The sequence below is a fragment of the Centropristis striata genome, chromosome 1 (genome assembly GCF_030273125.1).
Source record: "Centropristis striata isolate RG_2023a ecotype Rhode Island chromosome 1, C.striata_1.0, whole genome shotgun sequence".
NCBI lineage: Eukaryota > Metazoa > Chordata > Actinopteri > Perciformes > Serranidae > Centropristis > Centropristis striata.
Window position 1 is genome coordinate 36,742,650 of NC_081517.1, and position 22,808 is coordinate 36,765,457.

General features: G+C 37.5%; 1 protein-coding gene across 3 annotated transcripts in view; it reads left to right on the plus strand.

Moving 5' to 3' along the window:
• Nucleotides 1–698: 698 nt before the first annotated feature.
• The window catches only part of acsl1a (acyl-CoA synthetase long chain family member 1a), a 30,225-nt gene continuing 8,115 nt past the window's right edge, over nucleotides 699–22,808 (plus strand). Inside the window, exons 1-6 of one of the 3 annotated variants that reach the window (XM_059340940.1) lie at nucleotides 699–807; nucleotides 16,407–16,619; nucleotides 20,161–20,275; nucleotides 21,437–21,501; nucleotides 21,607–21,708; nucleotides 22,694–22,793. In XM_059340940.1, coding sequence (XP_059196923.1) covers nucleotides 16,425–16,619; nucleotides 20,161–20,275; nucleotides 21,437–21,501; nucleotides 21,607–21,708; nucleotides 22,694–22,793 — 577 coding nt within the window. In that variant the 5' untranslated portion in view covers nucleotides 699–807; nucleotides 16,407–16,424. Of the gene's footprint in view, nucleotides 808–12,947; nucleotides 13,252–16,406; nucleotides 16,620–20,160; nucleotides 20,276–21,436; nucleotides 21,502–21,606; nucleotides 21,709–22,693; nucleotides 22,794–22,808 lie in introns of those variants that run through there. The other 2 variants (XM_059340923.1, XM_059340931.1) reach the window with 2 other exon arrangements.

Below are 22,808 nucleotides of genomic sequence, written 5' to 3' on the forward strand. Positions count from 1 at the left end.
TTAGTACTGGGTAAATAAGGTTAATACACATTCATGGTCACCCATAAAGTTGAAATAAAATATATATATTTTTTTACCTCTTTCCATGAAATGATTGTGACAATGTGATTTATTCTTGACAGATAAAGTATATATCTTCTCAAAACTTTATTAATCAATCTCTTCCAAACAAACCACAATGAAAATGAAACCACAATTAATAGAAACAAAATTATTCCAACTTTATGGGTGACCATGTACATAAACATAACAATTAAGGCATTGTAAAAATAGCTTTCTTACTTTGTATCTTGAAATATATATATATATATATATATATATATATATATATATATATATATATATATATATATGCAGATAAACAAACACACATGATATAAAACAAGCTGAAAAGATGGTACTGGAGTATACGTAAATATCACAGAAGTAATAAACGAACAAGAAAAACAAAAAAAGAAGAAAAATATATATTTTTTTAATTAAGTATTAAAATAAATACAAGTACAAATTACCAAGGGCAAAAAACACAAGCTCAAATTCTTCTATTATATTTGAAATATGTTTATATTTATGGGCGAGTTTTTGGAGAATTTAGATTTATGGATATAAAAAAAGGTAATACACATATTGTATGACTACAGTTTTTGTCACAACATATTGACCAATGACAGCTCGCCTCTCAAACTTCAGGCACAGCAACACGTGTGGCCGCTCCTGATTGGCTGAGAGCAGCAAAGTCCGCAGCTGCCGCTGTTGCTTCCTCAAGACTGAGAATCATCAAGTCTCCGGATCTGCCGCTGCTTACAGGTCAGTGCGAGGATTTCCACCTTGTGTCACATATATTAACACGTACATTAGCGTCCGTGTGTGTTATTTGCAGATGTTTGTTGAAAGCGTGATGCTTTTAGGGGCCATCGGGGGGAAAAAGCTGCTCATCGCTCATTGTTGTCCTAAAATAGACCAGAATCAAGCCACATTTTGTATCTTTTCTTCGCATCACATCGTCATTCCGAATTATCTCTTTCTTTCTTTTTTACATTGACAGTGTGTTCAGTCAACAATATGCCTTCAAGCAGGATAATGTGTTCATCTTTTATCTGTCGCTATCGCTGAGAAACTCGCTGTGTGTCAGAAGCGGATCCTCTGAAATAACCAGAGATATGGACACGTAGCATCTGATTGGACACCGTGTGAGAAATGATACTGTGGAAACTTTTTTTTGTTAATTTTTTAATCTCCACCTCACCTACTTTGTCTGCACACTGACGCAATTGTTACTTATAAGATTAGAAAGAGGGTAAAAGAGGAACAATGTCTCCATTATAGAGCGCCATATCCTTTTTATGTCAGTATGTGTGTCTGACCTGGTAACCTCAAAATGCTCCTCATTAGCGCACATGCATGAGGAAGTCACAACAGCACACTGAGCACTTCATTTAAATTCCTATTGTCTGAGTTGTATGATCCATCACACGGAAGATGAAGTTTGGATGAGTTACTTTAGGCAAAGTTACATCATCATTATGAGATGTTGTAGTGTTAATTTGCATTACTGGATTTTAAAGATGATAACAATGTCAATATTTTAATAATCTGATAATATCTGTTCGAGGTGTAATTACACAGGAGTCACGGTTTGGTACAGCATAAAACAGGAATACATAAGGATACTTTCTTTTTATTTATTTTGAACATTTTGACAGTCTTTGATAATTTTAGTATAGCAATTAAGATATTAGGATGTCAGGCACGTCTATGTTACGCTGTAAGAAGACTATGTAAAAAAAAAAAAAAAAGCAACAGGTCACAAAAGGCTATATAACTGAAAAACATCTCTGATGCTGTGAAACTGAAAATATTAAATAAACAGACAAATAAAAAACAAAACTTGCACAAGGAGCAGTGTTTCAGTAAGTTACCCTGGATATATTTAAACATTCAAATCGCCCAAACATTTCCATTTCCATTTCCATATTCTACAAGAGTGGAGCAACACCAACACATGATCCCGCCTTTGACAAAACTTTCTCTCTTCAGTGCTGTTGTACCTGACCGTGAACCTGCAGGCGGGTCTTTCAGCTCCAGCATTTCATTAATTATAATTATTATTAATAATAATAATAATAATAATAATAATAATAATAATAATAAAGATACTCAGAGATGCTTAACATGAAATGGATGAACAAAAACAAAAACAGAATTTCAACAAGATCTCCAGCCTAAACGACGGAATAGGGCTGGGCGATGTGGACCAAAAGTCATATCCAGATATATTTAAGCTGAGTATCGATATACGATATATATCCCGATATTTTTATCACAAAGTGAAAGCAAATCTTCAGTTAAAGTCAAAGCTAAATATGATATACGTCACAAGTAGTTTTATTGAAACCGTTTATTTAAGTGAACATAAATACTGTATAACAACAGAAGTACATTTAAAAAAAAAAATCAAAGCTCCATAAAGTGCACATTTAAATAAAAAATATCTTGAATAAAATAGCCTATGAAATAAAATAGGCCAATCTTTTTCTGAAATAAATATATTTATATGCAAAAAGAATCACAAACATTACAAAATAACTAAATATGTCAAACCTTCTTAAGGGCAGAAATTATGTATAAAGAAAAAAAAATTGTAGTATGTCAATATATGCAATATGGTCTAATCCATATCACATTTAAATATATATCAATATATTTTTTAAATCGATATATTGCCCAGCCCTACAACAGAAAAGGTAGTTTATGAATACCACCCAAAAATACCCAGATGAGCATTTGTCAAAATGACCCATATGAGCGTTTCGCTGGTACAGATCTGAGAGGAGTCTTCTGAAAATACTGCATACGTAATTATACATACACTTATGGTGCGCAGTTGTAAAAAAAGGTTGCAGTTTCGTTGAACTTAGACAACAAAACCCCTGATCTAGGTTTAGAGCAAAAACTTCCTGGTTAGGCGTTATAAAAGACAGATAAATGCCAGAAGTGAAGTAGTTACGAAGGTGAGGTGACTACCAGAAATTACATAGTTATGTAAAAACGTGTTTCACAAAGCATGAGGCACGGAATTTCAGTGATGTTTAAATCACGTCTTTGTAACCCTGTTTTCATGGGTAAAAGTGAGACGTCCGTTTGACCCACGGGGTCGTTTTTGAGGGGACACCACTCTCCGGAATTTATGACGATTCAGGTTGAAGGAGTCAGTGGGGGTCCGTTATTGTCAGCTGTCTTAAAAAGATGATTTTTGGGTGGATTTTTGACTGAGTGGAGTGAGGGAATTGAGGACTTTTGGAGGAAGGCAGCTGAAGGATCTTTCCCCCAAGGTGCAGTGTTGGTCCTGGTGACGGGGGTCGGAAGGGTCGGCTCCGGATGACCTGAGGTGGCGAGTAGGGGAGTGACATTGGAGAAGGTCTGTGGGGTTATTGAGGTATTTGTAGGTGATGAGTAGCCTGGGTATACCCAGACTGCCTTGCACGCTTGAATTTAATTTCGAACCTCCATCCAGTCTGGCAACCAGAGCCGTTTCTTAGCCCTGTTTTAGGGATCCAATCACAGAGCGGGGAGGGACGGCAAGACGATGACGTGTACTACTCGGCACTTGGAAGCTTGTAGTTTTCTTACTGATCCAACATGGCTGCTGCAGACGCGAAACTCTCTTTAGCTGTAGACGGCATTTTAAATAGTTTAGAGCGAAAGTTGAAAGGCGAAAGGTCTCTCGGCGGCTCCGCTGTCCCCCGGCTCGTAGTGAGATCACCGGCGTTACGGTAGCGGGGCTATACAGCGATAATCACCGGCGCTACCGCAACGCCGGTGATCTCGCTACGAGCCGGGGGACAGCGGAGCCCCCAGAGACCCGCAGCAGCTTGTTTATTGCCCATAAAATCAGTGGATGTGTGAATGACATGAGGGGGATTAAAGCGTGAAAATAAATAATCTTGCAGAAAGCGAGAACCTGAGAAGCAAAGCAGCAAGCAACACTCTCTCACAGACACACACACAACAAACTCCATTTCTGTAGCTCTACTACGTCATCTGGTATAACTGATCTGATTGGCTAAGAGCTACCTACAGACACTTTTGATAGACATTCTAAGCGCCCAATAAACGGCTCCGGAGGATCGTAAACCACACCTCCTCTATGGAGAAATGCATTGTTAGTTGCCAGACTAGACCTCATTTGAGAATAGTCTGGTGTTAGCCAGGCTAGGTGATGAGCAGGATCTTGAAGTGAATTCGGTGCTGAGTTGGGAGGCAGTGAAGGTGTGGAAGGATGGGTGTGATGTGTGAGCAGGACTGGGAGAGCAGGAGTGGACTCGCCATACTTTGACTGACTTGAACGCCAATCTGATTGTTGTGCTAACCTTAGAACCTTTTGCTAAAAGGATTTATATGGAAGTTTTTCTTGTGAACTTCGGTTCCACATTACCTGCAGAAATCCATGTGCCGTGTATCAAAGTCAAAGTCAAAGTCAGCTCTATTCTCAATTCTTCACATGTACCAGACATACAAAGGAATCAAAATTACGTTTCTAACTATCGTTTACGTTTCTACTGGAGACAAGACAAAACATTTCTAACACTAAAGGTGGTGGTGGTGGGGGAATCAGAGCCATTACAACTCTAATATCTATATTATAATGTTATATATCATAAAGCGTCTTCTTCCTCTTCTGCTTATTTTACATTAACACACTATGGAAATAAATGCAATTTAGATTATTTTGTCTATTATTGCAATTGCCATTAGATTTCTGATTTTTGGAGGGTGTTATCATTTCTGCGTCATTATTCTTATTTAAGCTGAAGGAATATGTTCAATTCCTATTTGGATAGTCTATTGCACAAGTTCATATTGCAATTTCTGTACAATTTTAGTTGTGCAGCCCTGCATGAACACATACGACACATAAAAAATCATGCTGTGTACACAAATTATGAAAACAAACGGCTGCCTGGACTGTGAGAGAAATCCATTCAGAAGTCTTATTTATTTGCATTTTATTAACAAAAATACAAAGTATATGTAAATTCAGTTAACTTGCAAAACACACCAATCTGAGCTGCCAGAAGAATTTCACAAGAACTTTTGCCTTTGGAGAGGAAATAATGCTTTGTATTATTATAACCTCATGTCTGTAAAACACACAGAAAGTTTAGAACCATATAAATGACCTGCAGCTACACAAACGATCATATAAACGATTAGTAATTTTAAAGTTTTAACATATATTAGAGAGTCAGACATTATTAAGAAGTTATTTCTTGTTACTGTAAGAAACTCAGACTGTCAGATGGACATCAGACACGTTTCATATTGTGAACAGGTTTCGGGATCTGCTGTAAAATGAAGTGAAGGGCATTTAAGCAGATCACAACCGAACACTTAGATCAGGAGGCGTTTCATGGCAAACTTCCTCTGACAGGAATCTGTGGAATGCAGCTGCAGTGGGTGTTCGTCATCTTCCCACCTCTTTAACAGCATTTTTAAAACACTAGGTAATGCTCTTCTGGCCGCGCGGCGCCATCACATGGGCAGTTACTCTGCAGACACGGGCTGATTGTAAAGTGAGCGAACGGACTCAATCATGTGCTTTTTTTTTGCCCTTGAGCACAGGAGGAGCTTTGAATACAGCAAACAGAGACTGACACTATGTGGTTTGTGATTTGGGAGCCAATGGCCTCGTTGACGTTTCTCTGAGAACACCAGCATTAATTTGTTCGCCTGTCTGGGGTCAATCATATGGAAACACCTTGATGTTTACACAACAAACAATAACAGGAGACATTTTTTGAAGCAGGAATTTGAACTCTGTGCAGGATTTAGAACAGTCATCCCTACGGATCATTCCTGATGTCACGAACTGACTGAAGTGAATTTAAAAGAATCATGTGAGAGCAGCAAGTGGAGGATCCAACCTCAAATTATCATAGTTCTGCATGCATTAGCAGAGGAACGAATTATACTGTGAATGCCGTTTCTCTCAAAAGATTTCGATTAAATGCGGTCATTGACCCCAGAGTATGATGACTAAAAGCTGGCTTCAAATTCATAAATTTGAGCTCATCCAGTCGACAGTAGCATGAATTCTGTTGACGTATTTCCTCTTGTTTTCATCTTGCATGGCAAATAAATATCTATTAATCAATTATCTGATCAACAGAATAATGATCCTAAATGCCCCCAGGACCTGTGCAATTGTACTATTGATCATGACCCATGGTATAATACAGTGGGCGAGGGAGGGTCTGGGCAGGTGTGTGTGTGTGTGTGTGTGTGTGTATGTGTGCATTGCACTGTTTCGTGTATACTGTGTATATGTTATATGTGGCCTGTGGCCTATATGTATGTATTGTCTGTACCTGTACTGTTATTACTGTAAAGCAGCTTTATATGACAGCATTGGAGTCCAAGAACAATTTCTTTCCAAGGACAATAAAGTGTATCTTTATCTTATCTTATCTTATCTTACGACGACAGAACTAAATACAGATAATGTATACAAAGCAATAAATAAATGATAAGAGGTGCATAAAGTGATATAAGAATAAAACATAAAAATAGGAACTGTGCTGGAGCAGTGTAGACAGAATGACCTGGTGAAGTGACAGTGTTGTAACTGAAAGCTGCAGAGTAAACACGTCTATGTAAACAGTTTACAACAGACTAGAATCACTCGGACCAATTCTGACTGTTGACAAAATGACTAAACAAATGATGAGGAAAGTGATTGGCAAACTTTTCTCTGCTGAAATAACTGTTGCAGCTTTGGTTTTTAAAGCAGCAGAATAAAAGAGGAACACCTAGCAGTAAGCAATACAATGTGCCTGGATTTTAATTTTTTATATATTTGTATTCATTGTTTATTTTGTGGCACTAGCAGCACTATGGAACAATGTTTTTATGAAAGCATCCTCATTGTTAATTCACACATGAAATTGAAACAATTTCTTGCTGATGGTATTTTGCTACTTTGCTTAGTAACAGTTGGTGGTGACCATGTGTAACAACCACCATTGCAGTTAAAAGAAGGCTAGCTGGTAAACTTAGATGTTTAATGGTACATCATTTAACCCTCCTGTTATGTTGCGAGTCAAATTGACCCATTTCAAAGTTTAAATTCCTAAAAAGAAAAAAAATTTAAATGCAAAATAAAATAAAAAATTGGAGTGAATTATCCTCATTGAATCATGATCTTTGAGAGGTAAAGAACACCATTGCTCTAAATATTGGTTGAAATGGTTAGTAATGGAGTTATTAATGAAAAAACAAACATAACCAGAGGGTTAAAGGGGACATATGATGCTTGTTTTCAGATTCATACTTGTATTGTAGGCTTCTACTAGAACATGTTTACATGCTTTAGTCTTCACAAAACACTTTATTTTTCTCATACTGTTCGTCTGAACTTACCTGTATTCACCTCCTGTCTGGAACACTCCCTTTAGTGCCTGTCTCTTTAAACCTCACTCTTGGAAAAAGCCCAGCCTTCTCTGATTGGTCATTGTTTCCAGGTCTTCTGCATCTGTATCTGCACCCTCAGTGTCCCCAGCGTCACTGAAATTGGGGTATGACTGTAATGGCAGAACAGTGGCACTTTCTACCTATAAATAAATATTATAGTTGTGACATCACAACCTTACTGAAGTCCTGACGGCTTGTTTAAAGGCACCGTTTCTGAATACAGGCTTTGTGCATTTCTCTGCTGATAATTTTAAAAGTCCTTATATAGTACCTAGACCTGTATGATACGGTAAACAGGTAAACATCTGTATCCAGCACATTTGTAAGACCTTTAAGAAACACGATGTAGAAACAAACAAAAAGTCCAACCTTTGAGTTTGATTTACTGCCCAGCAATCACTGAGACTCATTTCACAGTCGTTTCAAAACAACAGTTTTCTTTGACCTACAGTGGAGAGGTCATATGTCCTGATGCTGTGTCGGGAGCTGCCGACCTTTGCTCCACTTCACAAATCCCGTCCTCTGCCCTCCCTCTCCCCTGCACGTCTCCACTGCCAGACCATGTGACTGGGAGTGTGCAGTTTCACCAGGGAGGTCAGGACCTGCAGTCCCAAGTGCGGTTGTCTTGTGCAAGGTCAGCCTTTGTGTCCTAAAACCCGGGGTCGGATGTGACCGGAGGAGGATGGACATGAGTCAGGGAGAGAGTGGGTGTAGCAGAGGAAAATTGTCAATCTGAAGCCACATGCATGTCAACAAACATCCATTATCCATGCAAACATATGCACACTACTGTTCCTGTTCACACTCTAACATCTCTCCTTTAGATTGTCGCGTTCTATCAGTATCCTCATTCTTTATCCCTTTAAGCCTAAACGCAACTTCATCTTTCTTTTTAGATAACTGCCCTCAGGACGTGCTGTTTGGAAAACTGTTATCAATGAGTTATTGGCAGCTGGGCTGAAGCGAATCCAGCAAGATCCAATACATCAATAACATATGAATTTCATACGTCAACATTTTATATTTTTAGAACAGAATCGATGGTGAACCGCTGTCTGTGGTCGCTGCCTGAACATGTTTGGTTTCAGGTTTTTAAAAAAAAGATCTTGTCTTTCCGTTTTTATGTGGGGGAGACATTGTTTTACAGATGTCCATGACATCCGGGCTGCATATAACGATTATTTGTGTCATAAATTAATCTCTTAAGGCAGCGTACAGCCACCATAATATAAAACAGAGATCTTTTTTACTACATACTAAATTATTTTCTTTCTTTAAAAACATATCTTATCTTGTCATATCACAAACTTTCTCTTTGTATCAAGCATCTTATGAAAGCAAGACACATTTCTTGCTCTAACATGATAAGTTAGTACCTTATTATAACAAGAAACTTCCATAATTTGCTTAAATTAGAATAGATTTTTGATTTTAAGGTCACGATTCAATTGAATTTTCTTTTTCTTTTCAACGGCAATGCCACTGTGAGACTATTGAGTCTTGATTAATTAGTTTTATGCCCTGACAAGTCGTTTACATTTTTAACTTCTTTTCTAAAAAGATAGGCATCAGGTGAGATATGACTACCATATGTTTTTGTACTACACTAAGGTCATAATAATATCAAATTTCCAAATTCGGTGATCCTGCCTTTGATTTCAGTAATTGGATTTGAAAGCTTTTTTTAATCGATTTTCAATTTGGATTTAAAATTGTGACCCCCTCATGTACGGTTAATACCATGATTGGGTTCTTGAAATGCCAGACGTGTGAATAGGGAGAGGGCACAAAAGAATAGAAGGATGACTGTCATTTACTGATTATTTCACCTGAAGTGAGGGCATTAAATAGACCGAAAATAAGTCTTTAGTTTGAACAAATTCTCTTCTTCTTCAGATTGGTTCATGTCAAAGTGTGCACCTTAAGTTGCACTTGCGAAATCGGCCTGTGCACTATCAAATAAAAAACAATTTTCACTTTTCACACTAAATGCACCCCCAAACATTTGACCAGGTGTAGATGGGGGCAGGGCTTTTGAATCACGATGTTAGGCTCAGTGGTGGATGACTGTCAGTCTTTGCGATGTTCACTATGCTTGTTTCATAAGTTCCTTAAATTTGTGCGCCTCTGTTGTTGGTTAACAAGGTGTTAAAAGGGCACCACCCATTCTTGCAAGTGCATTATCACAAACACTCATCTGTGCAGAGTCATGTAGCGGCTAAGAGAAAGCTGAAGTAAACATCTTGTCAAGATGAGATTAAGTCAAGTTTGTTTAAAGGCTCCATGTGTTAATCCTCCAGTGCTCAGGCTGTAATAAAGAGCTTAAATCAATTTACCTAACACCAAAGCCGACTAGCTGCTCGGTGTCACTGCTTTTGTTTTTTTTTTGCTTCTTTTCTTGTTGCCGATTTCCAAGAAGAGGAACTTTATCATTTTTGAGGAAATTGAGTGTGACTGACCAACCATGTGGGGTTTTTTTGTAACTTCCTGGCTGCGGTTTGAAAACTACAGCTGTAGTCTGCTCTCAAGCTTCAGTCTCGAGGTTCTGTTATGTGTCAAATGAACCAGCTGCCCTCTCCCCCTCTTTTTTCCAGTGTCTTGTGTGTGGCTGGGTGTGGGGTGACTGGCGAGCTGGCTCTGCCATTGGCCTGTCATCTTCCCAGCCCAAGTATGGAGAGCAGAGGTGGTGGCGGAGGGTAGTGACGGGGGGGGGGGGGGGGGGACGCGTTGCATTACCTTTCGCCTTTATGCAACAACTTAAAGCATGCAGTGACAGAAAGATAAACACACATGAGATAACTTAAGCTATTTTATTTATTATTTAGTCTGTAAAACGTAAAAAAAATCTGAACAAATGCCAAAAAAAAACAAAACGTGATTGTGATGTAAGACCAAACTTTGTTAAAATTCCACATGTTTAGTGCTGAAATGTAGCCTAGCTAACGCCAAACTATATCACAAATGAGATATAGTCTGGAGACCAACTATTCATTTTTCCGTAGAGGAGTCGTGGTTTACGGTCGTCCAGAGCCGTTTATTGGGCGCTACGAATGTCTATCATAAGCGTCTGTACTCAGCTCTTAGCCAATCGTATCAGTTATACCAGAGACGCATGTAGAGGGACAGAAATTCAACGAGGAAGCGTCAAGGAAGAAGACGACTGATGTTTACATAGCCAGACTAGCCCATCTCTAATTTGGGACTAAAATGCTCAATTCTTCTTCTGCAACATTTTTCTGCAGCATGTTCTGGCTCTGGCAGCTCACCGTCTACCGGGTGTGTTGGTGTGTGTGTGTCTGTGTGTGTGTGTGTGTGTGTGAGTGTGTGTGTGAGAGAGTGTTGCTGCTGCTGCTTTGCTTCTCCAGTTCTCGCTCTCTGCAATATTCTTTAATTTAACGCCCCAATTCAAAGATTTTTAAGCAAAATTATCGTGGGCAAAATAATTCATGATAATATTATCACACTATCTATTGAAAATTAAATTCGTAAATATTAATTTATGTTAATATTTTACATTTACAGGCTAAACGTAAATACTATGAGTCAGATTTAATCTTTTCTATAACTTTATTTATTTTGCATTTTGTCCCTTTTTTGCAAATTAATTATACAAAAAATATGATTGAGGGGAGTCTGAGGAGGGAGGGAGGGAGTCTGCAACAGCACACAAAAAGAACAATTACACCATAACCATTATATTGTCAACAATAAAAATATCTGCAGATGAATCAGTAATGAAAATAATTGGTAGCTGCATGTTCAAGTTTTATTCGTATCAAACAGAGTAACAAATTCTGATATTTATAAAGCTAACGAAGGGTAAATTGCCCCCAGATTTGTCCCAGAAAATTGTGCAATTGTGTATAAAAATAACTTTTAATATTAATCATCTGCAAGATTAATCGCCGAATGTGTCATTTTTATTTGCTGTCAACATGCTTTCCACTAGGACATGGAGCAGCCAGCCAGTGTGGTAAAATAGCTGGCTAAAATTTTTTGTCCATAAAAGCCCAAATTTGTTGCCTCTCACACATTCTAATGCAACTATTCCTTCATATACACTCATCTTAATCATTGCATATTTTAAGAATGATTTTAAAGGAGACTAAAGGTTCTTGTATGTTTTATTTAAGGCATCTTATTTTGACAGTCTTCTTGTAAATTCTGTGGTTGATTCTGTTAACACACGGTGCTCTTATTTTGAAAGCTGCATGTGTTTAGCGACAGGACGTTATTCAAAACAGTAAGTCACAGTTTAGTGTGATTAAAACAACTTTAACTGTTAGCTAATGTTAGCTCGCGGCTACCGAACATGTAAGTGTGTGAATGCTTGCATGTCTCGGAGGAGTACCGAGAGGTGGGCGGGGTTTAACTGACTGACGGATGACAGACACTCAACGGCAACACAACGCCAAACAACTTTATATTATAGATCATGTAAAAAAGAAAAACGTTCAGTAGTTTGAAATGTGACGTTAGCGCAGCACATGAGACTGATTAGAGTGCGTTTGATGAAGTCTCCTTGCTTGGCCGGTGATAGGTTTGTGTTGAGCCGTCATTATAGCCCATCTGAGCGGTTCATGCCAGGCTCGAATCAAACCCACCACTGATGATGAATGTCATGAAAAGATGCTTTTTTTCTCAAAAGTCGCAGGTGTCAAAGCTGTGTTGACAGGAAAGAGGCAGACTAGAAAACCGCAAAACCAACTGGGGCAGTGCGGGCGGGGCATCAAGGCCAGCGTGGCCTCAGGGCACATATGTTTTTTAAGGGCACGAGTCCAAATTGCTAGGGCCCTTGTGGCCCTCATGAAATTCCTGCCCTGGTATTGACATAACAAAAAATTAAATAAACCAGAATAAAACTAGGATTTTATTCGTACCGCTCTTCTACGTTTCAGCATTATAATAGATTTTCTGTTTCTCTTCACAAAAATCTGTGTATTTTTTCTACTTCTTTCTTAATTGTAGCTGACACCTTTGGCTGGAAGTGTATAAATCCACCTTATAATATTACACCTTAATATGTGCAATATATTGATGTCAACATTTTAATTTATCTCAGTTAAAAATGCCAGAAAAATATGTGTAGATGGCCTCTCAGCTGCAGTTAATTAACTGGAAAATATAACTCATTATTCATCTTAGACTCTAAGGAATCTGCACATATGCTCAGGTTCAGTTTACTCAGTGTTAAAGCTCTATACTCTTTGATATCAGTCTGAAAATTGGGGAATTTGTCAACATTTGCATTATGCAGAACACAGAGAGCTTCCTGTTATTAGGGTGTAATTCTTCATTTGACTACTTTGTACACTTAGCAACACAAGAATTGCATACAGTGTCCAGATAATGTATGATAAGATATTGGCCATTCAGTGATGAATAAACATTACAAGAAAAATGCTCAAATCACCAAGATCAGTGATCAAATCAGTTTGAAAGTCTGACTGAATCTGTGGCCACCGTTACCTTTAAACTAGTTTCACACACAGACACAAGTGTTGACAAGGGCAAAAAGCTCAAACTTGCGTGAGTTTAAATCAACCTGCTGCTTGAATATCTGTGCGTTGAGTGGGCAGCTTTGCCTCACGCGTCTGTGTTTCTGTTTGAGAGGGGCGTGTTTCTGCTATTCATAGTTGTGAGAACCTCAGAGGTCTATTAGAGGTCAGTGTGAGTCCTTCTAATAGCAACTGCTGCAGCCAAGGGCCTGTCAGATAACTGTACCTCTCCTCCTCTGGACACAGTCTGGACCTTTTTCTTTTATAATCACACTGTGGGACTGTGAGTATACACATCTATTATAACTCTGCTTGTCAATAATCAATGCTGAGGATTGTGAAAATCCATTTTAGCTGCATTTGAGTTTGACTCGGTGGTCTGATCATCTTGTGTGTCAGTGGAACACCTGTAGGATTGTAGTGGAGCATGAATGTGCAGTTTTTGGTTATTTATCATTATTATACAGATTATTTCAGTGTATATATGACTGAGCAGCTTCGATTTAAATCACCAGTGCTTTAAGGGTTGTTTTATATTTGAATATATACATTTAAGCAGATTATCTTTACTATATTTTGATTTTTAAGCAAATTCAACAACTTACTGCACTTGATTTGTCATCAAAAGTCCTTTATTTATATTAAAAATGAGCTTGTCTACAAAACTTTGCCCCACTTGGCACTGGTCCCAGTCGCCATGAGCTCTATGGTAATAATAGAAGTAGGTGAGAAGTCATTGTCAGCTACTGTACGTGTTGTACCTTCACCTAGACAGGACTGTTGGCGTCTAATCTAGAGGTCAAATGAGTTGAACATGATGTGCATGAAGCCGCCAAGTCTGATAACATTTTTTAAAAAAACCATTAAATGTTAAAAGCACCAGTTATTATTTAATGTAAGTCTATATTCAGAGAGAAGAATAACTGCTGGTTAGATATATTAGCTGCTGAGTTGAAACTGGTCTTTCTCGCCACGGGCTCCTCTAATCTGCATTTCACATTAACATGTCATTAGAAGTCGTTTGACTGGTCTATTAAAGTTTTAGTGGGACAGAGTCGTACATTCAGTTCAGCAGTTCATGTCTAAAACAGCAGAAAGCTTCACTTCCCCTCAGACATGAGTGGAGTAAAGCGTTGAGTGTGCGGCATCTGTGGTCGTGTCCTCCTTGGAGACTTGTGATCTGAGAATGTGTGGAGTCATATTTCCTTCCTGTGTCTTTGTGTCTAAGTGTACAGCTGTTGAATGGGTCAGAACATCTTCCTTTTGTGTGCACTGTTTGTCGACGTGCAGAACAAGAACAATAGCAAAGGTTTTAGTTCTTAGAGCAGCGTTTTTTTGTTAGAGCCTTGTCTCCGTGAACAATTTAGATCTTGTTAGTAATGTGTTCTTCTCTCATTCAAGGAACTACATTTCTTGTTCTTCTAAACAACACATTACTATGAGTTAGGGCTGGGTGATATGGACCAAAAGTCATGTCCCGATATATTTAGGCTGAATATCGATATACGATATATATTCCGATATTTTTTATCACAAAGTGAGAGCAAATGTTCAGTCAAAGTCAAAGCCAAATATGACATGTCACAAGTAGTTTTATTGAAACCGGTTATTTAAGTGAACATAAATACTGTATAACAACAGGAGTACCTTTTTTTAAAAAAAATCAAAGCTCCATAAGGTGCACATTTAAATAAAAAATAAATAAAATAAAAATAGCCTATGAAATAAAATAGGCCAATCTTTTTCTGAAATAAATATATTTATATGAGAAAATAATAACGAAAATTACAAAAGAACTAAATATGACAAACCCTAGTAAGGGCAGCATTTATATATAAACAAATTTAAAAAACATTGAACTATATTGATATATATCATATGGTCTAATTCCATATCACATTTAACCCAGCCCTACTCTGAGTATTTAAGTTGCGCTCTGAATGCTTAACTTCATGTTTTGTAAGATTATAAATACGCTTGTGATTGAATATATTACTTAAAAAATGTTTGATTTTCAACATAATCTGATCTTTATCTCCACAATCACTCATGTAAGCCCAATTTTTAGATATTAAAATGAAACAATCCTGTTTCCACATTGTGCAACTATTTCATGGCTTTCAGGAAGCTCCTGTTTTTACATTGATAATATAGTAATTGTAATAGTAAACATAATTGAGATTCTCCTGAGAAAAATAAATAAATGAATGTGTTTCAAGCGCTAAACTGCTTACTTCAGTGGTGATTTCAGAGTTTTGAGTGTTAAATTCTTCACAGCTAAGGATTCTGAATAAAGGAGAGCCTAAAGAAACTATGTCAGATTACAGATTTCAGACAATAAACATTGATAAATCTGAAATCTGTCTGATGATCAATAATGCTGAAGTGAGTCACAGAGCCCTGTGTAATTCACTGTAGATTTATCCACAAAGCTTTATTTTATTTTCATACTGCATGCTTTTCTTTTGTCAGAAATAAGTATTGGTTGATTCTGACTGGCAGTGATAAAACATTTTATTACAGAATTACATGCTATTTTACAGCTCTGTTTTAAAACAAAATATTTTACCTTCTCTTACAATTGACTTGAATAAAATCTGCTGAAAAAAGCAAAAACAAACTTCCCGTCCTGTAGTTTTTATCCAGCCAAAAGAAACCAACATAAATAAAGGAAGGAAATAGTATTTCCTCACAGACAGGAGCGTCAAACAAAAGATAAACTTCACTCACACGATAACGGAAGTCTGATTATTTTTTCAAATAATGCATTGATCCATGTAACATCAGAGAAAAAATTCCTAGAAGGACAATAAATTACTTGTTTTTTCCTTATGCAGTCCAAAAACCTAAAAAGATTCAAAGACTAATAGTGCGGAGAACCTTAAACAAGATTTTTTTTTCTGAGAAAATGACTTCAATGAGTAATCTCATTATCAAATTAGATTAGAATTATGTCAATGTGCTGTACTTTTTAAGCTTTCAAATAGTCTTTAAACGTAAAAAAGAAAAAAAAAAGAGTTCAAAATAAGCTTATAAAAAAAACCCCATTTATTACATTGGGCTTATTCAGAGATGTTAGTTTATTGCCTTTATTTCTGAATGGGAGCACTATTCCTCTTCCTCAGTGTGAGCGAGCTCTGTAATGGTGCTGTATAATGGTCTGAAACAAGAGACCCATTGATAAAAAGATAAAATTCCACCTCCTGCTGAATCACCACTTCCTGAAGCAACACCATTGTAAACAAAAACCTTTTGTAGTTAGAAACATTTCAAACCCTTTTCTAAACCATACAGTAAAAAAGGAAGTCTGTGATTACACTCATAATTGCTGGTAAAGTGGTTATTTTGTATTAAAATAAAAGCGATATTTTCCAAACATATGTCAGAGAAAAATGCAGAACAAGCCCAGACAAAGTGTTCTTGTCTGTCTCCCTGTAGGATCCGTGCAGAACAGTCATGCAGGCTCAGGAGGTCCTGAGACAGCTGCGGATTCCCGAGCTGGATGATTTTCGGCAGTATGTGCGCGGCTTTCCAACCAATGCACTCATGGGCGTGGGAGCCTTCGCCGCCATCACCGGCTACTGGTTCGCCACGCGGCCGAAAGCCCTCAAACCGCCCTGTGACCTCGGGCTGCAGTCCCTGGAAATGCCAGTAAGTGATCTCTTCTCTCTTCTTAAAAATATACTGTGCGACGAAAACCTCCTATCTCCAAAATGTTATATATTTTCATAAATTGACTTAATGGGTACCCAAAAATAACCGGTAAGTTTCCGGTACTTTGGACAAGTGAAATGTTTTTAAACTGGATTAAACCAAAACCCCTATCTCCACTGAGATCAATACCTGTCTGCCAAATCATCATATCTCCATTTTCGCCATTTTGGAACGGGAAAGAAAAACTGTCATTACCACATCACTTTGTCTTGTCGCCGATTTGGTAACTGAATCCGAGGAAAGCTAATGTAGCCACTTGATTAATCTTAATTTTAATAAAGAGTAGTACTACTATGTATATATTTATATATATATGTGTGTATATATGTGTGTGTGTGTGTATGTATGTATATGTATGTATGTATATGGATATATATATCTACTTGCACTAATGTACAGTTAGATCTGCATTTATTTATTTATTATATAATCTATACATATATACTGCATTTTTTTTTTTTTTTTTTTTACAATTCATTCCTGTATATATTGCAATATGATTCACAATTACTGCTTAATGCACTTCTGGTTAGATGCTATCTGCATTTCATTGCTTTGTACTTGTGACATGTGCAATGACAATAAAGTTGAATCTAATCTAATCTAATGAAAGGTATTATATATTGTGATATATAATAATTTCTGTACAAGAGGAATTGGCGTGTGGTGCCACAGTCTTCTGGTAGCTAGCTAGCGTTACGTTAACTATCAACCACTCATCAACTCTGGCCCAAATCTGTAGGAACCAGCTTTCTTTTCAACAACCAATTCATTGTAGTCATAGTATCGCATTTGCAACATTTATTGTGAAAGGGAAAACACTGAGCATTCCTCTGGTGTGAATGAAGGTGAGTGGGGGAAATGTAGGCGAATACAAGTTAAAATGATCTTCAAACAGGTACTAAAAGTATGTTTTTAAAGTGATCAACAAAGAAAATAATCACGCTAGGAGAGACGTGCAGCACGGCTCATTAGAATCCTTAATAACAATACTCGTACATCCACCACTACATCCACCACTACTATCTAAAATGTAGTCAAAATATGAAGTTTTGTTCTGATTCGTTCATTAATGATAAAATGGGAACATTTTTTCTTCCTGGTGAAAAATTATTTTTTCTTTTTTTTTGGAGATACAAGGTTTGCGTCGGACAATGACGATGTGTAGCTTTTCTGCATCAAACATCTAAAACAGCTATGCAACATGCAGCTATTTCATTAGAATGAAATTATCACATGAATATTAATGGAAAAATCTTCCATGAATGAACATGAAAACTTTAATACTTTAAGTTATACATGAATCCAATCCGATCAAAATCTTCAACTCCAACGTCAGAATCGTACTGCTGTAAGGATCAGAAACCTGGAAGACCACCACTAACATCAAAGCCAAGACACACTCTGGGGATCTACTGGCCAAACACAATAAACAACACCAATCTGTGGGAACGCTCCAAACAAGAAACAATAGAAGTACAGCTGAAAAAGGGGAAAGTGGAGCTGGATTGTTCACAAAACAAAACGATAATAACCAAGCAGGAACTGACATGGAACCCACAAAGCAAACAGGAGAGAGGAAGACCCAGAAACACCTGGAGAAGCAGCACTACTAAACTATGGTGGCCCTGAAGTGCAAACAACACCAGCAATTCACACAACACGCCAGCAATTCATCAAAACGGAAAGGGTAGGTACATATTGGACTCTGATCCTCCTCCTGATTGGTTCCTGTGGTCATTCGCTTCTCCATAGTCAAACCAGCCGCCCCTATATATGTAGTGCGCCCGCTGACATGAAGGATAAACACTTTACTTTCATTCTTTCTCACTTTGCAGTATAAAACTCTTACCTGCAGAGAGGAGATGAAGTATTAACTTTACATGGACACACCACGTGATATAATCAAATTGCGTCGCGGCAGGAACCAATCAGGAGGAGGATCAGTGTCCAATATGTACCTACCCTTTCCGTTTTGATGAAATGCTGGCGCGTTGTGGTGAATTGCTGGCGCGTTGTGGTGAAATGCTGGCGTGTTGTGGTGAATTGCTGGCGCGTTGTGTGAATTGCTGGCGTGTTGTGTGAATTGCTGGTGTGTTTTGCACTTCAGGGCCACCGTAGAAAACTGTTCATCAGGGTTCCTAAAGGAATATTAAAAACAACTGAATCACATCAGATTTTCAGCAGCAATGGTTGATACTCCCATGATTCAAAGCAACTTCACACCATCAAAGTCCATCTTTTGTCATTGATTGGAAAAGCCAGAGTGGCAGAAATGACACACTGTGCCTTTAACTATGTTGATATAAAGTGTCCTAAATGAATTCATGCAGTGTGGATCCTATAACACAGAAAACAATTATGGATCTGTCCGCCCACTGTCCCGTGTTTTAGAGGAATAACTGAAGCATGATTCAACTACTGCAAGAAAACTAGACAGCAGCGGTCATTCAGCAGGAATGTTAATCACATCCTTCCCTGAAACTTTAAACACGCTGAAGTTGATGAAATGCTTTAAATTATAAGCTTTACATTCTCACACTTAAAAGGGTGTTAAATTGTTACCAGCACAATGTTAACTATTCTGAGTGTAAAGAGAGCTTTATCAACATATATAGGTTATATAATTCCAGGACCACTTTCTAATAAGGCGCCCTTTAAAAGGTCCAAACGTACTTAATTACTTTAATTAGGGTTAATAAATTAAATTTAGCTTGAGCATTTAATAAGAAGATTTTTGGGTTGCGAGGTTGTGAAAAAATCTCTCCGAGGATGTTTCTCCTCCTTCAGCAGAATACAGCTTTATCTCTTTTATTCATGTTTACCAATGCAAACCGAATCGATAAAATAAACCTTTATCAATTTATCAACTTATTAACATTACCTGAACACTTAATGGCTTACTAGAAAGTGGGTGAGTATTTAGTCATCATTTATGAACATTAATTAATTTGTCAAGTGTATTTATCACAACCCAGGGGTTATTCATACAGTTGGCTGATAATTGACCTATAAAGCATTAGTAAATAATGTTTAACTATTATAAAATATATATATATATATATATATATATATATATATATATATATTAGTTACAGCTTGTAAATATCTCACAAATGGTGCCTTATTAGAAAATTATAGCTTGTTCCCAACACATTGGAAATATTTCAGTAGTCACGAGAAGCAGTCAGTGGAAAGCCTGACTTTCATTACACGTTGTGCACAAAACTGCTGCTTCCTTTGTGAAACTTTTTTCTCAGCCTAAACTCCAACTGCTGCAGCATGTATTGTATAGGATCCATGTTTATATTACAGAGGAACATATTCTCCTGAGTGCAGGTGGACCATGAAATACATTTTGTGCAATCTGTCTTCTCACTTATACTCAAATGTATAGAAATTTTGTAATTTCTGCTGAGGTTGATTTGTTGAAGGTTGGATCAGTTCTGTTGCTAACTTTGTGACATTTTTCTTGTAGGGTGGAGAGCGTGCACGGAGGTCAGTACTGAACGACGATGATGAGCACGTAACACACTACTACAGCGATGCATGCACAATGTACGAGGTGTTCCAACGAGGGATCCGAGTATCGAGTGAGTGCATCTCTTTCATCAGTTACATGTGATACAGTTCTTTAACTGGATGTAGGTAAGTGCTGCCCCAACCCTTAGATCTCTGGACTCTGTATGTCATTCTGCTCTTAGATTTATTACTGGTGATGCCTCCAACACTCATGACTGTGTCTTATATAATAAAGTGGGCTGGCCCTCTCTGGCAAACAGGCAAAAGAAACATTGGTACCTATTTATCTTAACCCATAAGAACCCAGACCCAGTAACCCTTAAAAAGGTAAATTATGGGGGATATACCACAGAACAAGTGGACCACATAGAACACATTTATGATGTTTTTAAAAAAAAAATACTACCCCTAAATAAGAAAGATCTGTGATGTGACATATACGTTACATTGGGCGTTTATGGTATTTATGTTTATGATATTTCTTATTTTTAATTTAATAAACTAGACACATTTTCTGTTTACAGAAACACAAATTTGCCTTTTTCTTTGCATCTCCACCACATATGTAAAAATTGTGACATTAATAGTGCTGTTGAACAACAAATTCCATTTCAGATTTGTTTTTAAGTAACAAAATAATAATAAATCAATAATAAATAAATAGATAAATAAATAAATAAATAACACTGCCTCATTTGAAGGCTTCTCAACAAGCTACTGCAGCTGTAGAACACTGAAAAACACACTTATGTACTTGAGAAAACATACATGAACATTACTGGAACATTTAAAATGTTTGTGACACCCGTGTCACCGTGGGTTCTTGTGGGTTAAGGTAACTTCTTGATTGGAACCGTGGACAATATATGACACGATCAAACAGTTGTTTTACTCTCTCAGTTCCCCATGTGCTGACTAAACTTGGTAAGTCAGCCTTTTGTTTTAATGCCCCCGCGACCTGGAATGATCTTCAACTTACACTGAGGATCAATACGTCCATAACATTTTTTCAATTCAATGGCTTGATTGCAGACATTCCTGCAACTGTTTTGAGCTTTGCTCATTTTAAATAGCATTTTACTTATTATCTTATCTGTGTTTTAAATTTGTATTTCTGTACTGTTTGTAAATGTACTCGTCGTCACTGTAAATGAGGGAAACATCAGTGCCTTACGAGTTTAAATATAGTGTTTTATAATATATATAACTAGAGATTTTTTCTTCTTCTGCAGATAATGGTCCTTGTCTAGGATCAAGGAAACCCAACCAGCCCTATGAGTGGCTGACTTATATAGAGGTGAGACGTGAACCACCGACATGGAACATTAAGTTTGTGCACAACACATAACTGGCCGAGTCACAACACGTTTTAAAAAAAAACTTTTGTATTTGTTTTGCACAGGTGGCAGACAGAGCGGAGCACATCGGCTCTGCTCTCCTTCACAGAGGACACTCTCACACAGGAGACAAGTATATTGGCATCTTTTCCCAGAACAGGCCAGAGGTACAACAAATAGCATCATCCATGCATTCTGACTCAAATCATCCCACAGTGGAATGGTTATGTTTCTGTTTTAAGCATGTAAATTGCTTATCCTGGTTTCAGAAGACTTTTTGTCACTTGGCATAAACTTGTCATAGACATATTATTGGCATTTTTATGCTTCCACAGCAGGAATCAATATGTTTTTCAGGTTGTTCATCCCGCCATCCCATTCCTGTTAACACCTTAATATGACGTTAAACCTAATATCTCAGGAATGCCTTGAGTAAATTTATTAAAATATGGCATGATAACATAAATAACGTCTACTTGGACTTTTTTTGACTGAATTTTGGCAGTTAATGTCACTGTCACTGTGGCTATAAGTGAAGAATTCATACACTAATTATGACTAAATTTCGCACAAATATAGTAGCATTAAATGATGAAGTGATGGCATTTTATATCCACAAGGTCAGAGGTTAACACTGGACATCATTATTTCTGCAGAAACTCTTTTCTGATCATAATTCAATGTTGTATTGTGTAGCTCTTATGTGCTGTTGGCTTGAAAATGTGTGTGAAGCACATTTTAGTATTGTAGCTTCTTTGCAGCAGAATCCATACTTTAAGCGATGTCTTCTGTCATGGCTTCAACATGACCTTACCTTGATGTTGCTTGTGTTGCATAAACTCTCTCTCTTGGACAAAACTGTCTGCTAAATTAGTTTGTAACATTGTGATCCCGTTCCTCCGCTCATCCATCCATGTTGAGCTTCAGATGATTGTTGTTGCACCATGTGACCAAAGCTCAGTCCTTTGTATTGTATAAAACAGTCACAAATGTTGTGCCTGTTGTGATGAGTCTTCTCTACATATATTAAATGAGTCTAAGCAGACATGGATGTAAACTGCCAGCTAAATGTTTAGCAGAGACATACAAGTAGGGGGTAAATTCAGTTTTCATGAGTACTGATCTGTTTTCTGTGTTTTTTTAATCTCTCAGTGGACCATTTCAGAGTTGGCCTGTTACACGTACTCCATGGTGGCAGTTCCCTTGTACGACACACTCGGCACAGAGGCCACCGGCTACATTATTGATAAAGGTACACAAATGTCCC